At 37.0% G+C, this 19,718-nt stretch overlaps 1 protein-coding gene across 1 annotated transcript in view; it reads left to right on the top strand.

Annotated features, from left to right (window-relative positions):
- The first annotated feature begins 3,403 nt into the window (after positions 1-3,403).
- MELK (maternal embryonic leucine zipper kinase) overlaps positions 3,404-19,718 on the top strand; it is a 31,383-nt gene continuing 15,068 nt past the window's right edge. The window contains exons 1-8 of the mRNA XM_087715136.1: positions 3,404-3,506; positions 5,281-5,365; positions 9,477-9,562; positions 10,944-11,060; positions 14,671-14,814; positions 15,657-15,725; positions 17,838-17,930; positions 19,460-19,558. Of these exons, the coding sequence (XP_087571262.1) occupies positions 5,302-5,365; positions 9,477-9,562; positions 10,944-11,060; positions 14,671-14,814; positions 15,657-15,725; positions 17,838-17,930; positions 19,460-19,558 (672 nt within the window). The 5' untranslated portion in view covers positions 3,404-3,506; positions 5,281-5,301. The remainder of the gene's footprint in view (positions 3,507-5,280; positions 5,366-9,476; positions 9,563-10,943; positions 11,061-14,670; positions 14,815-15,656; positions 15,726-17,837; positions 17,931-19,459; positions 19,559-19,718) is intronic.

Consider the following 19,718-nt stretch of genomic DNA (forward strand, 5'->3'; position numbering starts at 1 on the left):
TTGGAAGGGACCTTGTAGTAATTCAACCCCCTGCCCAAGCAGGAAACCCAACACCATTTCTGACAGATGGCAGTCCAGTCTCTTCTTGAAAGCTTCCAGTGGTGAAGCTCTTGTAACTTCTGAAGGCAAGCTATTCCATTGGTTGATAGTTCTGTCAGAATTTTTTCTCCTTATTTCTAGGTTGAATCTCTTAATCAATTTCCATCCATTGTTCTTTGTCTGGCCTTCAGGTGCCTTGGAAAAATTGATCCCCTTCCTCCTCTCTGTGACAGCCCCTCAAGTATTGGAACACTGCTATCATGTCTCCCATGGTCCTTCTCTTCACTAGACTAGCTATGCCCATTTCCTGCAACTGTTCATCGTATGTTTTAGCCTCCAGTCCCCTAATCATCTTTGTTGCTCTTCTCTGCAATCTTAACAGATTGTATTCCAGTTTTGATTATTCAACAGTGAGCCCATTCAAGATGCTGCCGTGTTTGTTGAAATAGCTTTTTCAAAATCTGCACTAGCTAAACACATTCTAGTCCCTGATACTAAGAAAGACTGATGGTAGATAACCAGAGAGATAGTTTATGATTTCCCAACTGTAAAAGACCTATTCTAAGATACACTGTCCTTCTCTTAAACAAAGTAATGAAAAGATTGTTAATCAGAATAGAACTGGAAGGGACCTTAGATTAGTCCAACCCACTGCTCATGCAGTGAACCCTACACTGTTTCAGAGAGGTCAGAAATCTTTCCTTAAAAAGACCTCAAGTGATGAAGCACCTAAAACCTCTGTTTTTATATACTGACTGTGATTTTCCCTCTCCTTCTTCCTTCTTTACTTTCATTTCTCCACGTAGATTGTACATATAAAAGGACAGATGTCCAGGCTTGATGAAATTACTGAAGAGCCTATGGAGCTCAGCCAGAAAACAGAAGTGCTGAAAGGAGAGCAGGCAGTTCTGACAGCAGAAGGTAAGAAGTTTATGGCTACAGGAAATATTCCTTGGAGTGCTGGGGAAAAAATCAAAGGAAGTTGAGAATTTGATCTTTTTATACAGATGTATTGAGGAATTGGTTTTTTTTGGCAACAACCAGCAAATGTTGCATAGGTTTGTTCAGTTCAAATATTAAGGCCTGTGGAGATTTAATTTTCTAAATTAGGATAAATATAAAGTAATTTGTGGCATTTTAGTTCTTATTGAGTTTTAGTAACTTGGTACAGCAGTCGCTCTGGCCCATGGCTAGGGATTATGCGATTTGTGGCCCAGCAACCTTAGACTTGGAACAAAACTGGAATTGTATACAAAAAAATCACATAGCTTTTCCAGGACAATGTGCAATATTAATAATGTGTTCAATTATTAGGCATTCAAAAATTGTATGTCAAACCACAATGTGAGCATTTTCCGACACCTACACTATGAGTTAAAAGTGAGCGGTGTCACTGGCTTGCTTCCGACACTGCAAAACTTCACAATCTTATTATCCACACAAAAGAGAGCTTTCTACACACCAGGATGGTGTATTCATTGAAAATGATTCGGAAGAATACTTCGACCCTTGTGCAATCACTTGTCTGTTATTTTTAAAGCACACCATCTTTTTTCCATATGTCTAAAAAGAAACATTTCAATTTCTTTAATAATTATGTCACAAGTTGACCTTACTTGTACAATTTCTGAAGCACTTTGAATCATTTTTGAATTGGGCATAAGCATAACATATCAAGGGTGCTTTTTCAGGAGGCAGATGGACTTTCTTGTTTTTTTCTTTTGAAGATGTTTTGCTTCTCACCCAAGAAGCTTCTTCAGCTCTGACAGGATAGTAGGGAATGGAAGGATTTATATTCCTTGCAAAGAGCTGGTCATTTGCATCCTTTTAGAAGGTCCTTGAATCATTGGGATGTTTATCTGTGTCCTCAGGGTCACCTGAGTAGTGTTCCTGGTTCCTGTAGTCTGCAATTTTTCCTCTGGAAATCTATTCCTACTTCCATACCATTCAAAGGGTGTTCATCCTAAATTGTATATCTTAAAGATATTCCTGTCAGAGCTGAAGAAGCTTGTTGGATGAGAAGCAAAACGTGTTCAAAAGGAAAAAAATCCAGTTGCCTCCTGAAAAAGCACCTGTGGGACAATCATAAACTGGATGACTGAGAATCTCTCCAGGCTACAGAATAACGGGTAGCTGGAATTAAATTCATGGAAATTGTCATTAAAATATATTCTTCCTAAAATCTGGAATAAGGATGAAGAACTGCTCTGTCAAAACTTGAGAAATAAGATCCATATTTAGAAGATGTTTGTCCATGTTTATCCATATTTCTAATATATGCTCCCCAAAATCCTTTTTATTTACACCTCTCACAAACCTATATATTACCTCTTTCTAATATCCCTATTTTTGTTATAAGTTCTATTACTGACACTCTGTCTTTTCTCCTGGAAAATATCATCAGTTTAGAAGCTGATGCTTCTCAAAATCTTTTTTAAACAAAGACAATTTATACTACAAAACTCTTTCCGAGTTAATTCTGAGCACTATATCTGTTAAAGACACAATGTGAACTTCATTTTTTTTAAAGAAAGGATGGGACTTAGGTAATTATGAGGTAATAAGTTCAAGAAAAAAACAGTAAACTAACAAAACATCTGGATTTATTTTTTCTTAGAAATTAATGCTATTATGGTTTTCTCCTATTATAAATACAAACGTTATCACTTCAAACAGAAAGTGAGATTTAACTCCACTTATATTCATCAATTTCAGTACATTTGCCACACGCAGTAGCAACTTGATGGGAAGTTATGTTCAGAAAACTTCATAGGTTAACAGAATAAGGGATAGTTACAATTCAACAATGTAATTAATTATATTTACGGCATTCTAATTTTTAACCTCTTTGAATCTTTTACAGTTAGTCAAAGAAAATCTGCAAATGTAATTCTGGAAGAGATTGCTGAAACTGCATCACCTCGAAGAAAGATGTGGCAACTGATCTTGTTCCTAGATGATTACTGTGATCAATTAATATTCTCTCTTATTATTCGATTCATTCAATGAAGGAGTCTAAGACAAGGACCTCCCAACCTTGGCAGCTTTAAGCCTGGAGGATCAGGTTAAAGGTTGGGAGACTTAAAGGTTGGGAGACTCCTGGTCTAAGAGACCCGCCCCGATCGTCTCCCACGTGTAATCGACACAAAGAATCCCTCCACTTCTGAAGCTCAGAAGAAAGAGAACTGAACCAACGGGCAGCTCCTCCCATTGGCCATTTGAAGAAACGAAGCCACGCCTCCCCAAAGTCCAATGCTGCAAACCAACCGCCACTCTTCCTACTTCGTCTTGGTGGCTTGTTTGGCTTTATTGACCTTCTTCCCATGCACTCCTTCTTCGCTAATCCCGCCCTTTCCGCCGAGGATATTGCCCTTTGTTTGGATGGAAGCCGGAAACGGTTTTGTTTTCCGGGAATTTTAAACTTTGGGAGCGTTGAATTGAATAGAGTGGGTGACATCTGGAAAACGGTACGTGTGTGTGTTTTCCCCCTTAACATTATTATCCGCCTCCTCTTGCAATATTTATCGCTGGGTGAGAGGTTGGTTTTGTGATTTTTTAAATGTCTTTTCTACTCTTTTTGCTGCTTCGACTTTGTCTTCTTATAAACTTATTTTTGCAGCTGTACTGAGAATTCAAAGGTGAGTTAGAGAGAAAAGCTCATTTTCTGCTGTTTAAAATAATGCATGGGTTGTAAAACGAGGGCTACAAAATCTGGATTGCTGCTAGGTTACAGCTGTCTGGGTTTAAAGTTGTCTGCATCTCTTTCCTGTACCTCAGTAGTTGTCTGCATTTATATGGCAACAATTAATTTGTGTGGTTACAAATTCATACTTTTCTATGGAGTTTCCTGAATAAGACCTAGCAAGAGCTCTGCATTGCAAAATGAGACTGGATCCACATTTACACAAACTGTGATATATTTCATACATGCTGAATTCACATAAGATATTAAGTTAAAACCAAGGGCTACTAGATATACACTGTAAGACTCTAGATAACCACTCCATGTCAGCAAACTATAGCAGTTTACCAGCATATTGGGTTTTAATATTCATGACATTCATCATGTGAACTGTAGTTTGTAGAATGTAATGTTTGCCAAAATGACCGAATCTAACAACATGAATGTTTATTTCCCTCTTTCAAGGTCATTTGTTATCTAAAATAAGACATTGAGTTCAGATGTTAAAACAGCTATTGTATGAGTAAAAGCTAATGGGATTCCATCTTTTATTACTCCCTCTCTAACCCTTTGACTGGGTTAAATAAACAGCTTTTATTCTTATATATGTGGGCTTCATGCATTCATACTTTTCTATGGAGTTTCCTGAATAAGATCAAGCAAGAGCTCTGCATTGCAAAATGAGGCTGGATCCATATTTACACCAAACTGATATACTGCATACATGCTGAATTCACATAGGATATTAAGTTAAAACCAAGGGCTACTAGATATACGCTGTAAAGCTCTAGATAACCATTCCATCTCAGCAAACTATAGCAGTTTACTACAATGACATTAGCATGACTAGAAGTGGCTTAAACCATTTTCATTGCTTAGCTTTATGTACATGTGAGGACCACCAAAATTACATTTATCTGGGTGAACTGGGCTGCAGCTAATTGTAACTTAAATGTTTCAAAATGTATATAATCATGCAAATTTTCTGTGAAGAATTTATACGAGGAAAGCACATAATATTGATAACAAGCTATGGCTTGTTGGTGAACTGGACCAAAGGTAGAAAGGTCTCCTAAGTAAATTGCTACTGTCTATTCTCTAAGTGTAAATCATGCTAAGGATTCTGAATATGAATTTACTGGCAAAATAATGGTTCTCAATTATTTTATTCTCATGTTGCCAACTAATAAATGGTTGTATGAATATAACATTTCTTCATTTCTTTGTAATCAGAACAATCAAAAATCCCTTTGTTCCAGGCATATTTTCCAGTTCTTGCCCAAATAGATCTTTACCAGACAAAACTGGAGCCTCATGAAGTACTAAGCTAAACTCCCTAAATTAAATCAAGTAAGATAAATGGTATATGACCAAAAAGCAGCCTTGATTATCTGTTCTCTATAAAAGAAAACTGCTTTATTCTTTGAATTATGTTACTCCAAGGAGGTTTATGAACACAGATTTAAACATTTTAAAGTATTTGTTAGTTTCCTGGTGATTGTTTTTGTTTTTTATTAATTCAGCTCATGAATGTTTTGTGTTTTGTTGTCTCATTCCAGAAGACACTTTTCCATTTTAAAATGGCTGTAGATGACTATGAGGAACTTCTCAAATACTATGAAATTCATGAAACTATTGGGACAGGTACGCTCCACAATATTTCAGAAAGATGTAGGAAATATACTGATCTCAGACCCATGAATTTCAAAGTAGAACTATTTAAACTTTGCTACTTTATATTCTATTTTTGGGTCTGCGTTTTCCAATGAAGAGTATATCCCCAATATACATACATTAAAAACACTGTTGCAATGTTTTAGCTTTATTTTTAGCTTTATTGCAGATTCTTATATTAGCTTATAAGCTGGCCCTACATTGTTCCATTAAACAAAGCAACCTGGTGATTATTCCTAAGAAAAACACCCACATTTTAATATTTCTCTAGTAATACTTCCTAGATCTGTAGTCTTATCATTTTTCAACATTTTCATACATATTTTTTTTGAGGGGACACTGACATTTATAACAACATTTCAATTTAAAACTCATAGCCAACCCTTGGGTCCCTCACTTCCATTTCATCCCAAATCATCACTTCTATTTTAATTCTGTTCAGTGTGCTGGAAACACTATTTACCTCTGTTCATCCCTAAACATATTTATCAAAATGTTCCTCCATTTTCTCTACCTTTTAAAAAGATTAACCATTCCTTGCTCTCTTTGACTAGCCCTTGCAATATATTGTTCTGTGTACTGATTTGTTATGTATGTAGTTTGCCTGCCAGCTGTCAGAACTTATACACTTCAAATACAGATCCTCTCAAAGAGATGATACACTTAGGCTCAACATCTTTACAAGAGAGAGGGGTTATTTGTCATCTAGGTACAGAGGGAGATTCCCCCTGTTCTTCTTTCATGAAGATTGGGAAAAAAGTTTTATTTCCTTTAAAACAAAGCAGAAATTACTGGATAGAAGCTGGAAACAAGTGGAGTGCAAGTTCTTCCCAAACATCCTAAAACACCAAGCAGGAATCTCAAGAAGAGTTTTGGGAAGACTAGGAATATTAAACAGCAAAGGGAACATCTATTTGAAGAGTCTATTATTTCTACAGAAATTGGTTATAAGCCTTATGAGGTCTTTATATTTGGGGTTTAGATTTTATTTTTTGCATTATGCTAAGACTAAGATTCTTTAATTCACTGCATAAATTAGGAAATTGGGTTTTAATGTTAGCTTTGACTCATACTTTACATATATGGCCCACTATCTAATCTTCGTTTTCTTTTATCATCAGTTTGCTCTAATTATAATAAGAACCTTTGGTCTTTTTAACTGGGATTTTGGGATGGGGAAATATCGTTTGTAGTAGCTTAGTAGTACATAACTTCTATTCAGGGTATTACAATACAGTAGATATTAAGGTCTGTTCAGAGTATTATATTGTCTGTTGCATTTTCTTTTTTAATTAAAGATTAGTTAATTCTCTGATAACCTGAACAGTTCTATACTTCAATGTTGAATATTTTATTTAATATTTCTCCTTTTTTAAAAGAAAATAAAGTTTTATTTTATTTATTTTTGTGTAATTGGAGAAGAGGGGAACAAGAGCTGATGAGTCAGGTGCGTCAGTCCTATGTGGTTAGGAGCTGACAATATAAAAATTATATCATGTTTTGTTTTTACCTTTTTATTGTCAGAAAGAATGCACAAGTAGTATAAACCTTATTTTCCCTTTACACACCAGTGGTTGAGAGAGACATCAGATGAGGTTCCTCTGGAAGATGGCTTATGGCAGTGGAAGTTACCACATCACCAATCTAAAACAGTAGGCAGATAGAGCTCATTTAACAAACTTAATTGGGATTAGCAATTTCACCACTAAGCAAAGTAATTGCTAAGTGGGAAATCAGTTGGCCGCAACTGTGCCTTCTACCTGAAAAGAGACAAGACTACTCAGTTTCACACCTGTAGCCTTTGTTTCCCTCCTATTTCTTCCTATTGTTTCCCCCCTCATTCCCCTGCACTTTGGAATGTTCCGGTGCCTGCTTATTGTCTTGTACACACTGAAAACAGTGTGATTGCACCAGCAGCTGGTGGCTGAGAGCCACAGTTACACTATGTAAACAAATTCATGCATATGCAACAGTACTCTCTTGTAATCATTTCTCCAATCTCTCCACTCTGGGGTGGGGGTGAGAAAACAAGCAAGTGATTTCTGTAGACAATCCCTCCTTTGACTGACCCTTTCCTGCTGTTGGTGCAATAGCATTGCTTGTGATGTGTTGAAGAACAAGCAGCTTACTTTCTTGAAAAGAGAGATTGCGGGCAAAAATTGATTGCTTTTTCTCTTATCCCCCACCATAGAGCAAACACATTGGAGAGAAAGAGCTCTCAAGAGAGTATGCTGTTTTCTCTTCTACACATAGAAAGCAACATGATTGCACTGACAGCCTAAGGCTGGGAGCCATGGGCATGCAACACAAACAGCTTACAGTACTATCTTGAAAGCCTTTCCCTAATCTCTGCACTGCAGGAGAGGAGAGCAAGCGATTTCTGTAGGTAGTCTCCCCTTTGCCGGACCTTTTCCTGTTGCTGGAGCAATCACATTGCTTTTAATGTGTAGAAGAACAAACAGCTTACACCACTAAAATCCCTTCTCCAATGTTTCTGTTCTGCAAAGGAGGGAGAAAAAGGGAAAAAACCACTAGCCATTGTACACTGACTGTAATAGAGGTCATATGACTGAGAGGGCTGCAAAGGTCAGTCACAAATTGGCAGTAATTTTTTCAGCAACAGTTCTATCAATCACTGAAGGAATGGTTGGTGATCAAAAAACTATCGGTAAAGATCCAAACAGCCTCTGGAAGAGGTGGTTGGAGACTTCTGGCCCTCTACCCTTCAGACTAAACGAGTTGAGTCGTTTTCTATGTTGTGCAGTATATACCTTCCATTTTCTGCAGCAAAAAATCTCTGAATGCGTTTTTCCATAGCTTATTTCATTCCCTCAAATGCATGTTTTCTAGGTTTTGCATTAATATAACATCACAATCTTTAATGTCATTCCATAGCATACTTCTTTTTAAAATTTTCCAACCAGTTTCTGCATTCTCCCTTGTTTTCTGATTTTGGAAACCTATCTTCTAATATGATTTCATACATGATTTGTACTTTTTTCTTCCTGCAATCATTTTGCTTCCATCCCCCTTTTTGTTCAAATCTTAGTTTTCCATGCCTTTTTCCCTCTGAAAATGCACTTGACACCACCAAAAGAAACCTCTCATAATCCTTATCATCTCCAGTAATTCTCTCATCAACAACAGTCTTGTTTTTGGATTTATATTCCTTCCGTTGCTCTGTTTGTATGACTAAATTTATAATTAAATCATGATTTTAAAACAGACCTTTTCCTAAGGAAACACTTATGAGTGACTTTATCTATTCCTATCATTGAGCAGGATAATTTTTTTTTCTCCTGTGTGGCATTCAATCAGAATGTTGCATAATTTTCTCAAAGCACATCTCTGGTGTTTTCATTATCACACTTCACTGGAACATAATGTGCAACTGTTGCCTAACTAGATTAACTAACTAACTAGATTCCTACTTTCATGTGCCCCCGCAACACCTACATAATCAAAATTCATACGTTATTGATAAAATATTCAGTCCTTGATTCATGAATGAAACTTCACCTTCATTTTCCTGCATTTACAACTCCATCTTACATGATCAGGCTGTCTTTCTTCAGATCTGTTACATTGTCTCCTGAGGGGTTCTTGATGCTGTCTAAGCTTAGTTGCTTTCTTGCAGACATTTCATTACCCTAACTTGGTAATATCCTCTCCTTTTTTTCTTAGTTTCACAGATACTGTGACTGTTTCTGTTGACCATTTACTCTTGCCTTTCTCAAAGAGTTGGATGTTGGGAGGGCATTCTAGGGGGGCAGCAATAGCATCATAGAGGTTACAGGAATAGAATCCTAAGCATATTAGAGGAAGATCTGCTTTGCTGCAGGAGTAATCTGCAGATTTAAAGGTAAGACATTATGAAGCAGGCTATACTAGAGAGAATAGTATAGTATACTGAACAGGTGCTCTAAGTAAGGGCTCCTTTGTTAAATAGTCACAAGCTGTCCTTGGAAAGGAGATATTTGACCTAACCAATAATTCTAGCTAATAATCACTGTAATCAAGGCAGAATTGAATATAAATGCTAATTATGAATCATGGTGGGCTTTTCTTTTCCTTACTGTAGGTGGCTTTGCAAAAGTTAAATTGGCTCGTCACTTACTTACTGGTGAACAAGTTGCAATAAAAATAATGGACAAGCTGACTTTGGGGGTGAGTTTCTAAGAAAGGGAATATTAGTTTTATATGTACAAATACTGTTTCTAATCATACAGCTCATTAATTGTTAAGGTGGCTTTTGGCCTAAATAATTTGGAACCTGAGGGAATTTGGAATATGCTAAAATCTCTTGGGCCGCATTTTGCATTAACTGAGACCAAACATTTGGCATTCTGTTAATGATATTTAGACAATAATGCTAGTTGGATGCCTCTTAATGGTAGAATTGTATGTTGGATATAAAAGGCAAACTACTGTAATCCAAAGGTCAAATTGTCTACCTCTGAAGACTTGATAGACCAAACATCATAATGAGTTTCAAACCAAGGAATTATTACTTTTATTCTATTGGAAACTGAAGTGGTGCCCCCAGTCTTTTCCAAAATGAAGTTCTGTCTTCAGAAATGATTTTCTCTCTTAGTGCCATCAAACTAAGTATTTCAGAATATTTAGTTCCTTTTGGAAACACAGCTGGTCCCAGCAGGATGTAGAATATTGAAGGTCATGATATTTGAGGAAGATGAGCTGGCCCAGCAAGCTAAATTAGGCCCATGGGCTGGAGAGTTGTGATCCCAGCCATACGTATTGCATCTGATTCTGCTCAGCTGCTTTCATTAGGCTAGATTGCCTTTATTTCAGATTTTTCCTTCCTATTCAATGTTCTCCTTTTTTTTAAAAAAATTAGCTGTGGCCCAATACATGGTGGTCTTGATAAGATGCTCTTTAAAGTAATTGTAAGAAACATGTTTTGCGTATTTTGACAGCCAAACCTCATTCTTGATTAAGATCTTTTTAATCATACAACATATATTAAGTCTGAATTGGGGAATGAGGATTGATCAAATGAAACATGGACAATGTTTTTAATAACAAATATTTTTTCCTGAAACCCTGAGAAAATAATTGTTTTCTTCATGTAGCACCTGAAGAATTGTACACAAGTTGCTCAGAAAAGCTCATTTCTCCTTGTCTTGACTTTTACCTTTGTATTGGATTAGACAAGTATTTTTCAAACCTAACAATTTTAAGATGTGTGGGCTTCTGCCTGGGGAATTCTGGGAATTAAAGTTCACACACTTCAAAGTTGTCAAATTTGAAAAACGCTCAGTTAGACAGACGAGAACTAGATGAGACAAATATCACTAAGTGTTTTTTCTGCAGAGAAATTTTGACTACTGTAGAACAAAAAGAAAGCAGTTAAAACAGACTTAAAGCTGGGCAGATATTAAAGAGTAAAATAGTTCCTATGCACACAGAAATATTGGGACACAAAAGGCCAAAAAAAATAGGGAAAGAAATTAGCAAACAAATGCTTTCATCTTATTTATTTTGACATAAAATAACCTGGAGATGGCATGAATCTTCCATTTTTTAGGATGACTTACCTCGTATAAAAACTGAAATTGAAGCAATGAAGAGCTTAAGCCACCAGAATATCTGCCGTCTGTACCATGTAATTGAGACACCAAAGAAGATCTTTATGGTTTTAGAGGTAAGATTTAAAACCTCATACATTTTTACAATTTACATCTCAATTCTGTTATACTAGTGGAATTTCTATGGATTCTTATAGCTGCCTGGTATATTTATAAGTTTCTTTAGCAAACACTGGATTTATACATTCATAGCAAATAGGAGGCTGTTGGGCTTCTGGGTGAGGATTACACACTCCTGCAAACTTTTTTTTTTAGATAAAATGACAAGATATTGTGCAACATAAAGGAAAAAAATGAAATTGATTTAGTACTTTTACTGTTGAAGATTGAAAAATGAGATTTTATTATTTGCCAATAAATAAAAGATGAGATGTGGGATGAAAAGATTTTGGTTGAAATATTAGTGTTGAGTTGTTGAAAATATTTGTACTTGTCTTGATGAATGGGAAATCATTTCTATACTTTTGGTTTTTTCTTTTTTATAAATATGTTTTTCCTTTTCTCCTTCCTCTCCCCTTTTCTTTTTGAACTTTTCATTTCTTTCTTTTTTAATATTTGTTTTAGATTGAGGATTGATGATAGAAGTTTACTTGGGAAATTTCAGCTTAAATATTGCTTAAGAGGAAAGAGTATATTTTTCTGATAGACATTCAAACAGAAAAAGATCACATTTAGCTAAGTTGGAAGGGCTGATTTTTAAACAGCAGAGATTCAGACTGAGCTATGTGTAGAAAGGAAGAGATTTTGTGGAAAAAAATCAAAGAAGAATTGAAAGAAATGCAAATGAAATGATGACAAGTGTGCATAGAATAGAATAACAGAAGAAGAGATATTTTTCCAAAACAAAAATAGATGCAGAGAAAGCAATTGATAATTTGATTTTCTTGTTTAGAGTTTTAGAAGATATGTATTTTGAAGATAGTTATTAGATATTCCATATTGTGAATATGGAATAGATATAAACTCCCCAAACACCTATTTGGATCTCAGCATAAGTGTTATTTTACAGAAGAGGAAAAAATAGATGAAGTGAAATGGTTAATGGACCAGGAATTCTTGGAGAATCATCAAGGAAAATATAAAATTAAATTGCAACTAAAGGTATACAGATATAGTTGTGAATGCTTTTCCCATTTACAGTTATCAGAAAGATTTAAAATGGATAAAAAGTTTTCGATGTGGAACAAAATAAGAATTTGATGTCTGATTGTGTACTGATAATGAACGTGTAATTGCTAACATGTATAAACTTACGGTATGCTGAAGTTTGAAATGGAAGAGCTGGACAATGTATGATACATATTGTATGATAAACGTATCATACAATGTATGATAGTAGACTAAGAATTTTGGTTATAATATACAGATGAATAAAGGATGAAATACTATATGTGGTTTACATTATATTATTGTCAGGCCAAAGCAATAGATCAACATGTGAAGAGTTCAAGTTGACTACTTATTGCAATTCTATTTATAATGCAGGAATCTCCCTATCCTGCTTGCCTTCTCTGGGAACAGAGAGATAAGATTTTATGGAGGTGGGGGTGGGGGGAGGTCAGTCCTGGATCTTCTGCAGCTATGCAATGGTTTAAGGCTAACTCCCCACTTGATTCCTCCTCTTTGCCTGGCTGAGCATTTATGATATTAAAGCGAAATTTTATAAAATGATGTATCGTTGGTACATGATGCCACAAAATTTATCTACTGTAGAATACATAAAGACATTCCAAATGTTCTGTATGTTAGAAATGTGAAAAAACGTGTAAAACTTAAAAAAATTGAATTCAAATATGAACATTGATATAGAGGATTTTAAAAAATTAATATTCAACTGAAGCCAGAGCTTTTTCCTTTTAGGACTGATGGATGATATACAGTTTGAGAAGATTTGTGGAAAATTATTTCATTGCATTATTACTGCAGTGAGATTATTCTGAGCACAAACATAGATTGATCTAATCTTAGAGGGATTTGATTAACATTATATGTATAAAATTATATGTATAACAGCCAATAGAAAGATTGGAATCTATTTAATACATTTTACCGTATTTTTTGTTATTTTTTCTTTTCTTTCTTTCTTTTTGGTTCTTTTTATTCTTTTTCACATCTATATTTTTTCTTTGAATCAATATAGATATAGATATATAGATATAGATATATAGATATATATAGTAATCAAAATTATTTTTTAAAAACCAAATAATTAACAAACTGCTAATGATTTCTTGGCTTTTTTTGGTATTTATATTTGTTTTAAGCCAATTGTAGGATTCTCTCTGCAGTGTTTTAAACATATTCTGCCTCTAGAAATCAGCAACATAGTTGAAAAGGATCCTGTGGGCTATTAAAAATACGGTTTGGGTAATGCCAGCAATTGATGGGATATTTTTTTTTCTCTGTCATCAGATAGTTTGCTCTGGCAAAAAGATAAAATGGACTGGGGTCCTCTACTTATTTTTTTTCAGGAAAGTCTAAAACCCTTAGATGCCATGGTTGTTTCCCATGCCTGCTCCTAACCAAACTATTGAGCACTTTTTGCAAGACCAGCTAGTTAAAACCAAAATGAATAAGAGAGTGGGAATTGTTAATATCATTAGAAATTGAATGTATTATCTGGTCTTTCCTCTGAGAGCCAGGTCAGGTGGAACTTGAACCTTGGACATCCCCATCTTCAGTCTAACAGTTTCACCATTGTGATAAATTACCTTACTATGGAAACCAATTGCTAATTTAAAGGAAGAATTAACAATTATATCTTTATGCGTAGATGTACTCTAATCTTTCCTTCAGTAGGCATCTGTTGTTGCTGGGAAAGAGAGAACAGGAAATTTACCTTTTGGTGTTAAAATCTCCAGTTATTTAGAAGGTTGTTTGTCCTCATGCTTAAATTCTGTGCTGCTCAAACAACATAACAGAATAACACAATTGTAGGGGACCTTGGAGGTCTTTTAGTCCAAGTCGCTGCTCAAACAGGAAACTCTATACCATTTCAGACAAGTGGCTGTCCAGTCTTTTCTTTAACATCTCCAGTGATGGAGCACCTACAACTTCTGGAGGCATATCGTTCCACTGATTAATTGTTTTAATTGTCAGGAAATTTTTCCTCAGTTCTAGGCTGGTTCATAAGTGGATGAAGAAAGAAAGCAAAGAATCTATCTGACTTTGCCCACCGTGGAGTTCCCTGGATTACTCTGTCTCTTTTGTTGAATAAGAGTGATATGCTTTTAGCTCTGAACATGTCCACCATCCATATCAGCTTCACATACCAATAATATATGGAACCAATCAACCAATGGAACAGCTTGCATTCAGAAGTTGTGGGAGCTTCATCACTGGAAGCTTTCAAGAAGAGACTGGGCGGCCATTTGTCAGAAATGGTGTAGGGTCTCCTGCTTGGGTGGGTGTTGGTGGTGTTGGACTAGAAGACCTAACAAGGTCCCTTCCAACTCTATTAACCTGTTAATATAACCCTTGACAAATTAATGAATGGGATGCATCTCTCAGCTTCTACCAGGGCTTAGAAAAGAGGTTCTGTTAAGTGCTGATTGTTTTTCCCATCTTCAGTGTTTTTTGGAGAGCCAGCAACATTACTTTTGTTTTGTTTTGTAATTCCAAGCTAGCCAATTTTCCCCAAAACATTGCTCCTTTCTTCGTCTGCAGTACTGCCCTGGAGGAGAGCTCTTTGATTACATAATTGCAAAGGACCGTTTAGCTGAAGATGAAGCCCGCATCTTCTTTCGTCAGATTGTAGCTGCAATTGCCTACGTACACAGCCAGGGATTTGCTCACAGGGACCTCAAACCAGTAAGTGTAGACAGCAGTAGCCTACTGTTCCTGGAATAATAAGATGAATCTACATTGGCGCTGCTGGTTTTATTTCTATTTAGAAACCTGCAGCCAAAGAACTACATGACAGCTTCAGGCCAATTTATAAAAAGCCTCACTGACAGGACATCTGTTGCTCCTTGGCTGGCATTAGAAATCACGAATGCCTTCTGAGTTCAAGGCTCTCTGATCTGCCACCCATGGGCTTCCCAACTTTGTCTGCCTAGTCTTTCTTATTAAACTTCCAGCTTTTTCTTGGCTCCTCTCTTTGCCTCACTTCTCCATGCCCATTTCTCCTCCTCCTCCACTTTTAGTTTCACTTAAAGCCTACAATCTTTTCTCATTTTTTAACTAGCCCTCTTTTGGCCTTGGTCCATTGTCTTATCTGCCTGGCTTCAAACTTTTATTTCATTTCCTCTTCCTTTGTTTTCCCCAATCCAGTGTCTGCTTTGTTGTCTCTTCCTAGAGCAGTTTCTCAACATTATCAACTTTAAGGTAGGCGGACTTCAGACCCAGAATATCAATTATGGGAGTTAGAAGTCACACATCTTTACGTTGCCAAGGTTGAGAAGCACTGCCCTAGGGAAAGACTCATATTTCCCAGACTTCTGACCCTCCAAAACCTCTTCCTACATCTTTACATTCTCTTTTTGCAAGATCTCAAATGTCAGCTAAGCCAGCTGATCATGTTTTGTATGTATAGGTGTGCATTTGATTGAACTGAAACTTTGAGGCTTTCTTGGAAGGAGTCACCTTTACTGCCCATAGTTACTCTTATGCTTCATTGTACTTGTTCTAACCTGTCATTGTTCTTCTTGTAGGAAAACCTGTTGATTGATGCTGAGCATAATTTGAAGTTGATAGACTTTGGTCTTTGTGCAAAACCAAGGGTGAGTATAAGCTTAATTTTGCTAGAATTTCTTTGCCAAAAAATAAAAATAAAAAAAATACCAGACAATATCAGTCTGAATAAGGAGATAAGTCTCCTGTCAGGGGTTCCAAATAACATCCAAAATTAAAGTATTGCTCAAAGTTGCAATTTATTAAGAGAGTCGTGTTTGCGCATCTGTGAAAACCCGAATCTGAGCTTCCTGGTTTTCCCCACCCAGTTGAGAGTAAATGATCTTGCCTCAACACCCACAAGTCCATCACACGGTCCAATCTCCCACTGCCATGCTGGCAGTTCCACCCATCCAGTTCTGGTCAGGTGCAGAGGTGTAGAGACAAAGGATGACCTTGGATTCTAGAAAGGAATTTTATTTTGACAACATCACATTCTACTCCTTACTATTCCCCCTCCCAATTTCCCACTAATAAAACAGCTTAGTAGAATAGAATCTTAGTGTGGCAGGCCAAAGATCCCAAAAGGAACCGGCTGCAGGCCTTTCATCTCCAAACAAATCACAACTATATTTGCACATACATTCTGTTTGGATTCTTCTTTCCCACTATTGCCCCACTGAAGGTCATCATCTGCGTGACAGAATTTTTAGAATCCTAATTTCAAGAGAAAGTCAAGTTGGCATAATGGTTAAGGCACCAGGATAGAAACTATGTGACCATGAGTTCTAGTCCTATTTAGGCTAGCTGGATGATTGTCAGCCTCTGCTTTGCTGTTGCTTCGGCTGCCATGAAACGGGGAGGGAGGGCATGGTATTTGGGAGGGGTTACTCATTGCGCTGGAGGAAGTTTCTGGAGCTCAGCTGCCTGTCAGACTACGCATGCGTAGGAGATTCCCGCCAGGACTAACGGCACCGACATTCCATCTTCGTGATGCCTTTTGAAGTTATCTCACACCTGACACTTGGGGAGAATTATGATTTGACTGTAACTGTGATGCCAAGGGGTGGGGAATGGGCTATTCTATATATCAATTGCTTTCGCGCCTAAATAATCAGACTTCGCTTCGCTATGCCTTTAATCATTTATAATTAGTAAAAGTACACTTGATTTCTACTCATGGAGTCTCGTGGTCTTCTTTCCTAATTATCTAATGGAGAGGATCTGACAATGATCTTGAGCCAGTCACTTTTCCTCCGGGAAGTAGGCAAAGGGCATACTACTTTCAAAATCTTGCCAGGAAAACTGCAGAGTTTTGTCTAAGTAGTGGTTAGGAGTCAATACAGACTTGAAGGCAAAAAACAAAAACGGTTAAACAACTGATCAAATGCCTAATAGCAAAATCCAATATTGGTTTAGAATAGCTGGATCTTGATCTCAATCTTCCAAAGCTTTTTTTTCACTTAAAATTTAAATGTATAGTTTAAAAGTAGCTATAGAAGGCGAAATAAAAACAAGATTCTTCCATAGTTTCACACATTCCCACACCTCATTTTATTGTTGCTGTCACCATGTTCATGTCATTTAATTATATCACATTTTTACTCTAATATAGCAATAGCACTTAGACTTATATACTGCTTCACAATGCTTTACAGCCCTCTCCAAGTGGTTACAAAGTCAACATATTCCCTGACACAATCTGGGTCCTCATTTTACTAATCTGAGAAGGATGAAAGGCTGAGTCAACCTGGAGTCGGTCAGACTCATAATAACAAGCCTCTTTAAAAAAAACTTGTACTATTTTCTTGTGATGGAATCTTTCTTTTCTCCGTTCTGAATGCACAAAGATCAGCAGCATCTTAAACCCCAACTTGCATATACAGTAGCCTCTCATTAACTGAATTTTGGGTTGCTTTAAGCACAACACAGTCTCAATTTGCAATTTGCACTAAATTCAAAAATTCCATTATTCAAACTCACACTAAAGGGGACCTGCTTTATCTAACACGCACTCACGTGCATGTTAGATAAAGACCATAAACAGACAAAAGACAATTGCATTGATGCCAATGGCTCTTAAGTGTGACAAGTCACTCTGTTTTTCTCTTACGAGCTCAGGTGTTCAAGCCAACAAGATCTGCTCAATTCAGTTTTCATACAGAAGTGAAGCCCTTGTTCTGTGTTGCCGACTTTGCTTATTCTTTTTGTTCCTTTTGTAGGGGGGTCTGGATTACCAGCTGAACACATGCTGTGGAAGCCCTGCCTATGCAGCACCAGAGTTAATTCAGGGCAAAGCTTATATTGGATCAGAGGTACTGTAATAGGTGCTTTGGCCTCTAATTTTTTTTTTTAATCAGCCTCTCACCTGAACTCCTTCAGATTTTCCTCCCAGTGTATCACTGTATAAATCTAACAATAGGTAAATGTAAAGGTTGGCTCACACATGCATGCTAGTCGTTTCTGGCTCATCTCCGTTTCAAATCCCAAGAGACAGAGCTTTCCAAAGACGTCTCCATGGTCATGTGGCCGGCGCAGCTAAATGCCGAAGGCGCACGGAACACTGTTACCTTCCCACCAAGGTGGTCCCTATTTTTCTACTTGCATTTTTACATGCTTTCGAACTGATAGGTTGGCAGAAGCTGGGACAAGTAACAGGAGCTCACTCTGTTACTCAGCACTAGGGATTCAAACCGTTGAACTGCCGACCATCTAATCGATAAGAGCTTTCTAAAGAGAGGAAAAAAGAGACTGGCAAAAGTGGGAGTGGTTCTGCTGCTCCTTCTTTTGCCTGTGTCCCTGCCCACAGTTGTGAGTTTGGAGCACTTCGGAAACTATAGAGAAAGGCTGTGGTTTGCAGCTTCCATTTCAAGAATGGGTTTTTCCCTTTAACGTAACTTTTAGCCTTGTAGCAAAAAAGAATATTTGTAGCTCAGGGTTGATATGTGAGGTTCTTGGTTGCTCTCTGTGCTTTCTTTCTTTCTTGCAGACGTTTCGTTACCCTAACTAGGTAACATCATCAGTGCTAACCTAGCACTGATGTCTAGCACTAGCACTGATGACGTTACCTAATTAGGGTAATGAAACGTCTGCAAGAAAACAAGTAAGCTCAGAGAGCACCAAGGAGCCCCCATTTTAGCCTTGTTTCCATACTGATACTATAAATTGTGAACCGCAGAGAAAAAAACTGCTTTTCAATGCTGAGCTTCCATGACCCTTTAAAAAAATGGCAACAATAATCCACCTCTCTCCAAGTCCAACACTACAGATATCCTTGACTTACAACAGTTCATTTAGTAACCGTTCAAAGTTACAACAGCAGTGAAAAAAGTGACTTATGTCGGTTTTTCACACTTACAATCTTTGCAGCATCCCCATGATCACAGGGTCAAAATTCAGATGCTTGGCAAGTGGTTCGTACTTATGACTGTTTCAGTGTCAACGGGAAGCCAGATTCACTTAATAACCATGATACTAACTTAACAAATGCAATGATTCCCCTAACAACTGGGGCAAGAAAAGTTGTAAAATGGGGTAAACTCACAACAAATGTTTCACTTAGCCACATAAATTTTGGGTCTCAATTGTGGCTGTAACTCGAGGACTACATGTATAGTCTTCCTGTTCCCTAAGGTGACATGCTCGACATCTTAAATATAGTGCAGAGAATTGTTGAACCTAAGAGTGTTTGGCAGCCAGTTAGACATCACAAGATTTTAGCCAGTTTGTGTTTCCATGTTCTTCATTGAAAGTGACTCAAAAAAACTGTTTCATAATTGAGTGGGATGTGATGTTGCCATGCCTTCGTTTTTATCACTCAATCTTTTTTTTAAAATCATCTCAGGCAGATATCTGGAGCATGGGTGTCCTTCTGTATGCTCTCCTTTGTGGATTTCTACCATTCGACGATGATAACATGATGGCACTGTATAGGAAAATTGTGGTACGTATCCCATTTTCAAGATTCAGGCTTTTCTGTTTAAACAAGGACTTTTATGGAGTTACTGTGTGAGAGGTCTGTTCCCAAAAGGAGAATTTGGGGCATCTTCTTACTTGGCTGATCTTACGTAAAGTAAGATTGGAAACACCATAGTATAAACGCT

The sequence above is a fragment of the Thamnophis sirtalis genome, unplaced genomic scaffold (genome assembly GCF_051295495.1).
Source record: "Thamnophis sirtalis isolate CommonGarterSnake01/CBP01778 unplaced genomic scaffold, rThaSir2_p1.2 scaffold_5, whole genome shotgun sequence".
Classification (NCBI taxonomy): Eukaryota; Metazoa; Chordata; class Lepidosauria; order Squamata; family Natricidae; genus Thamnophis; species Thamnophis sirtalis.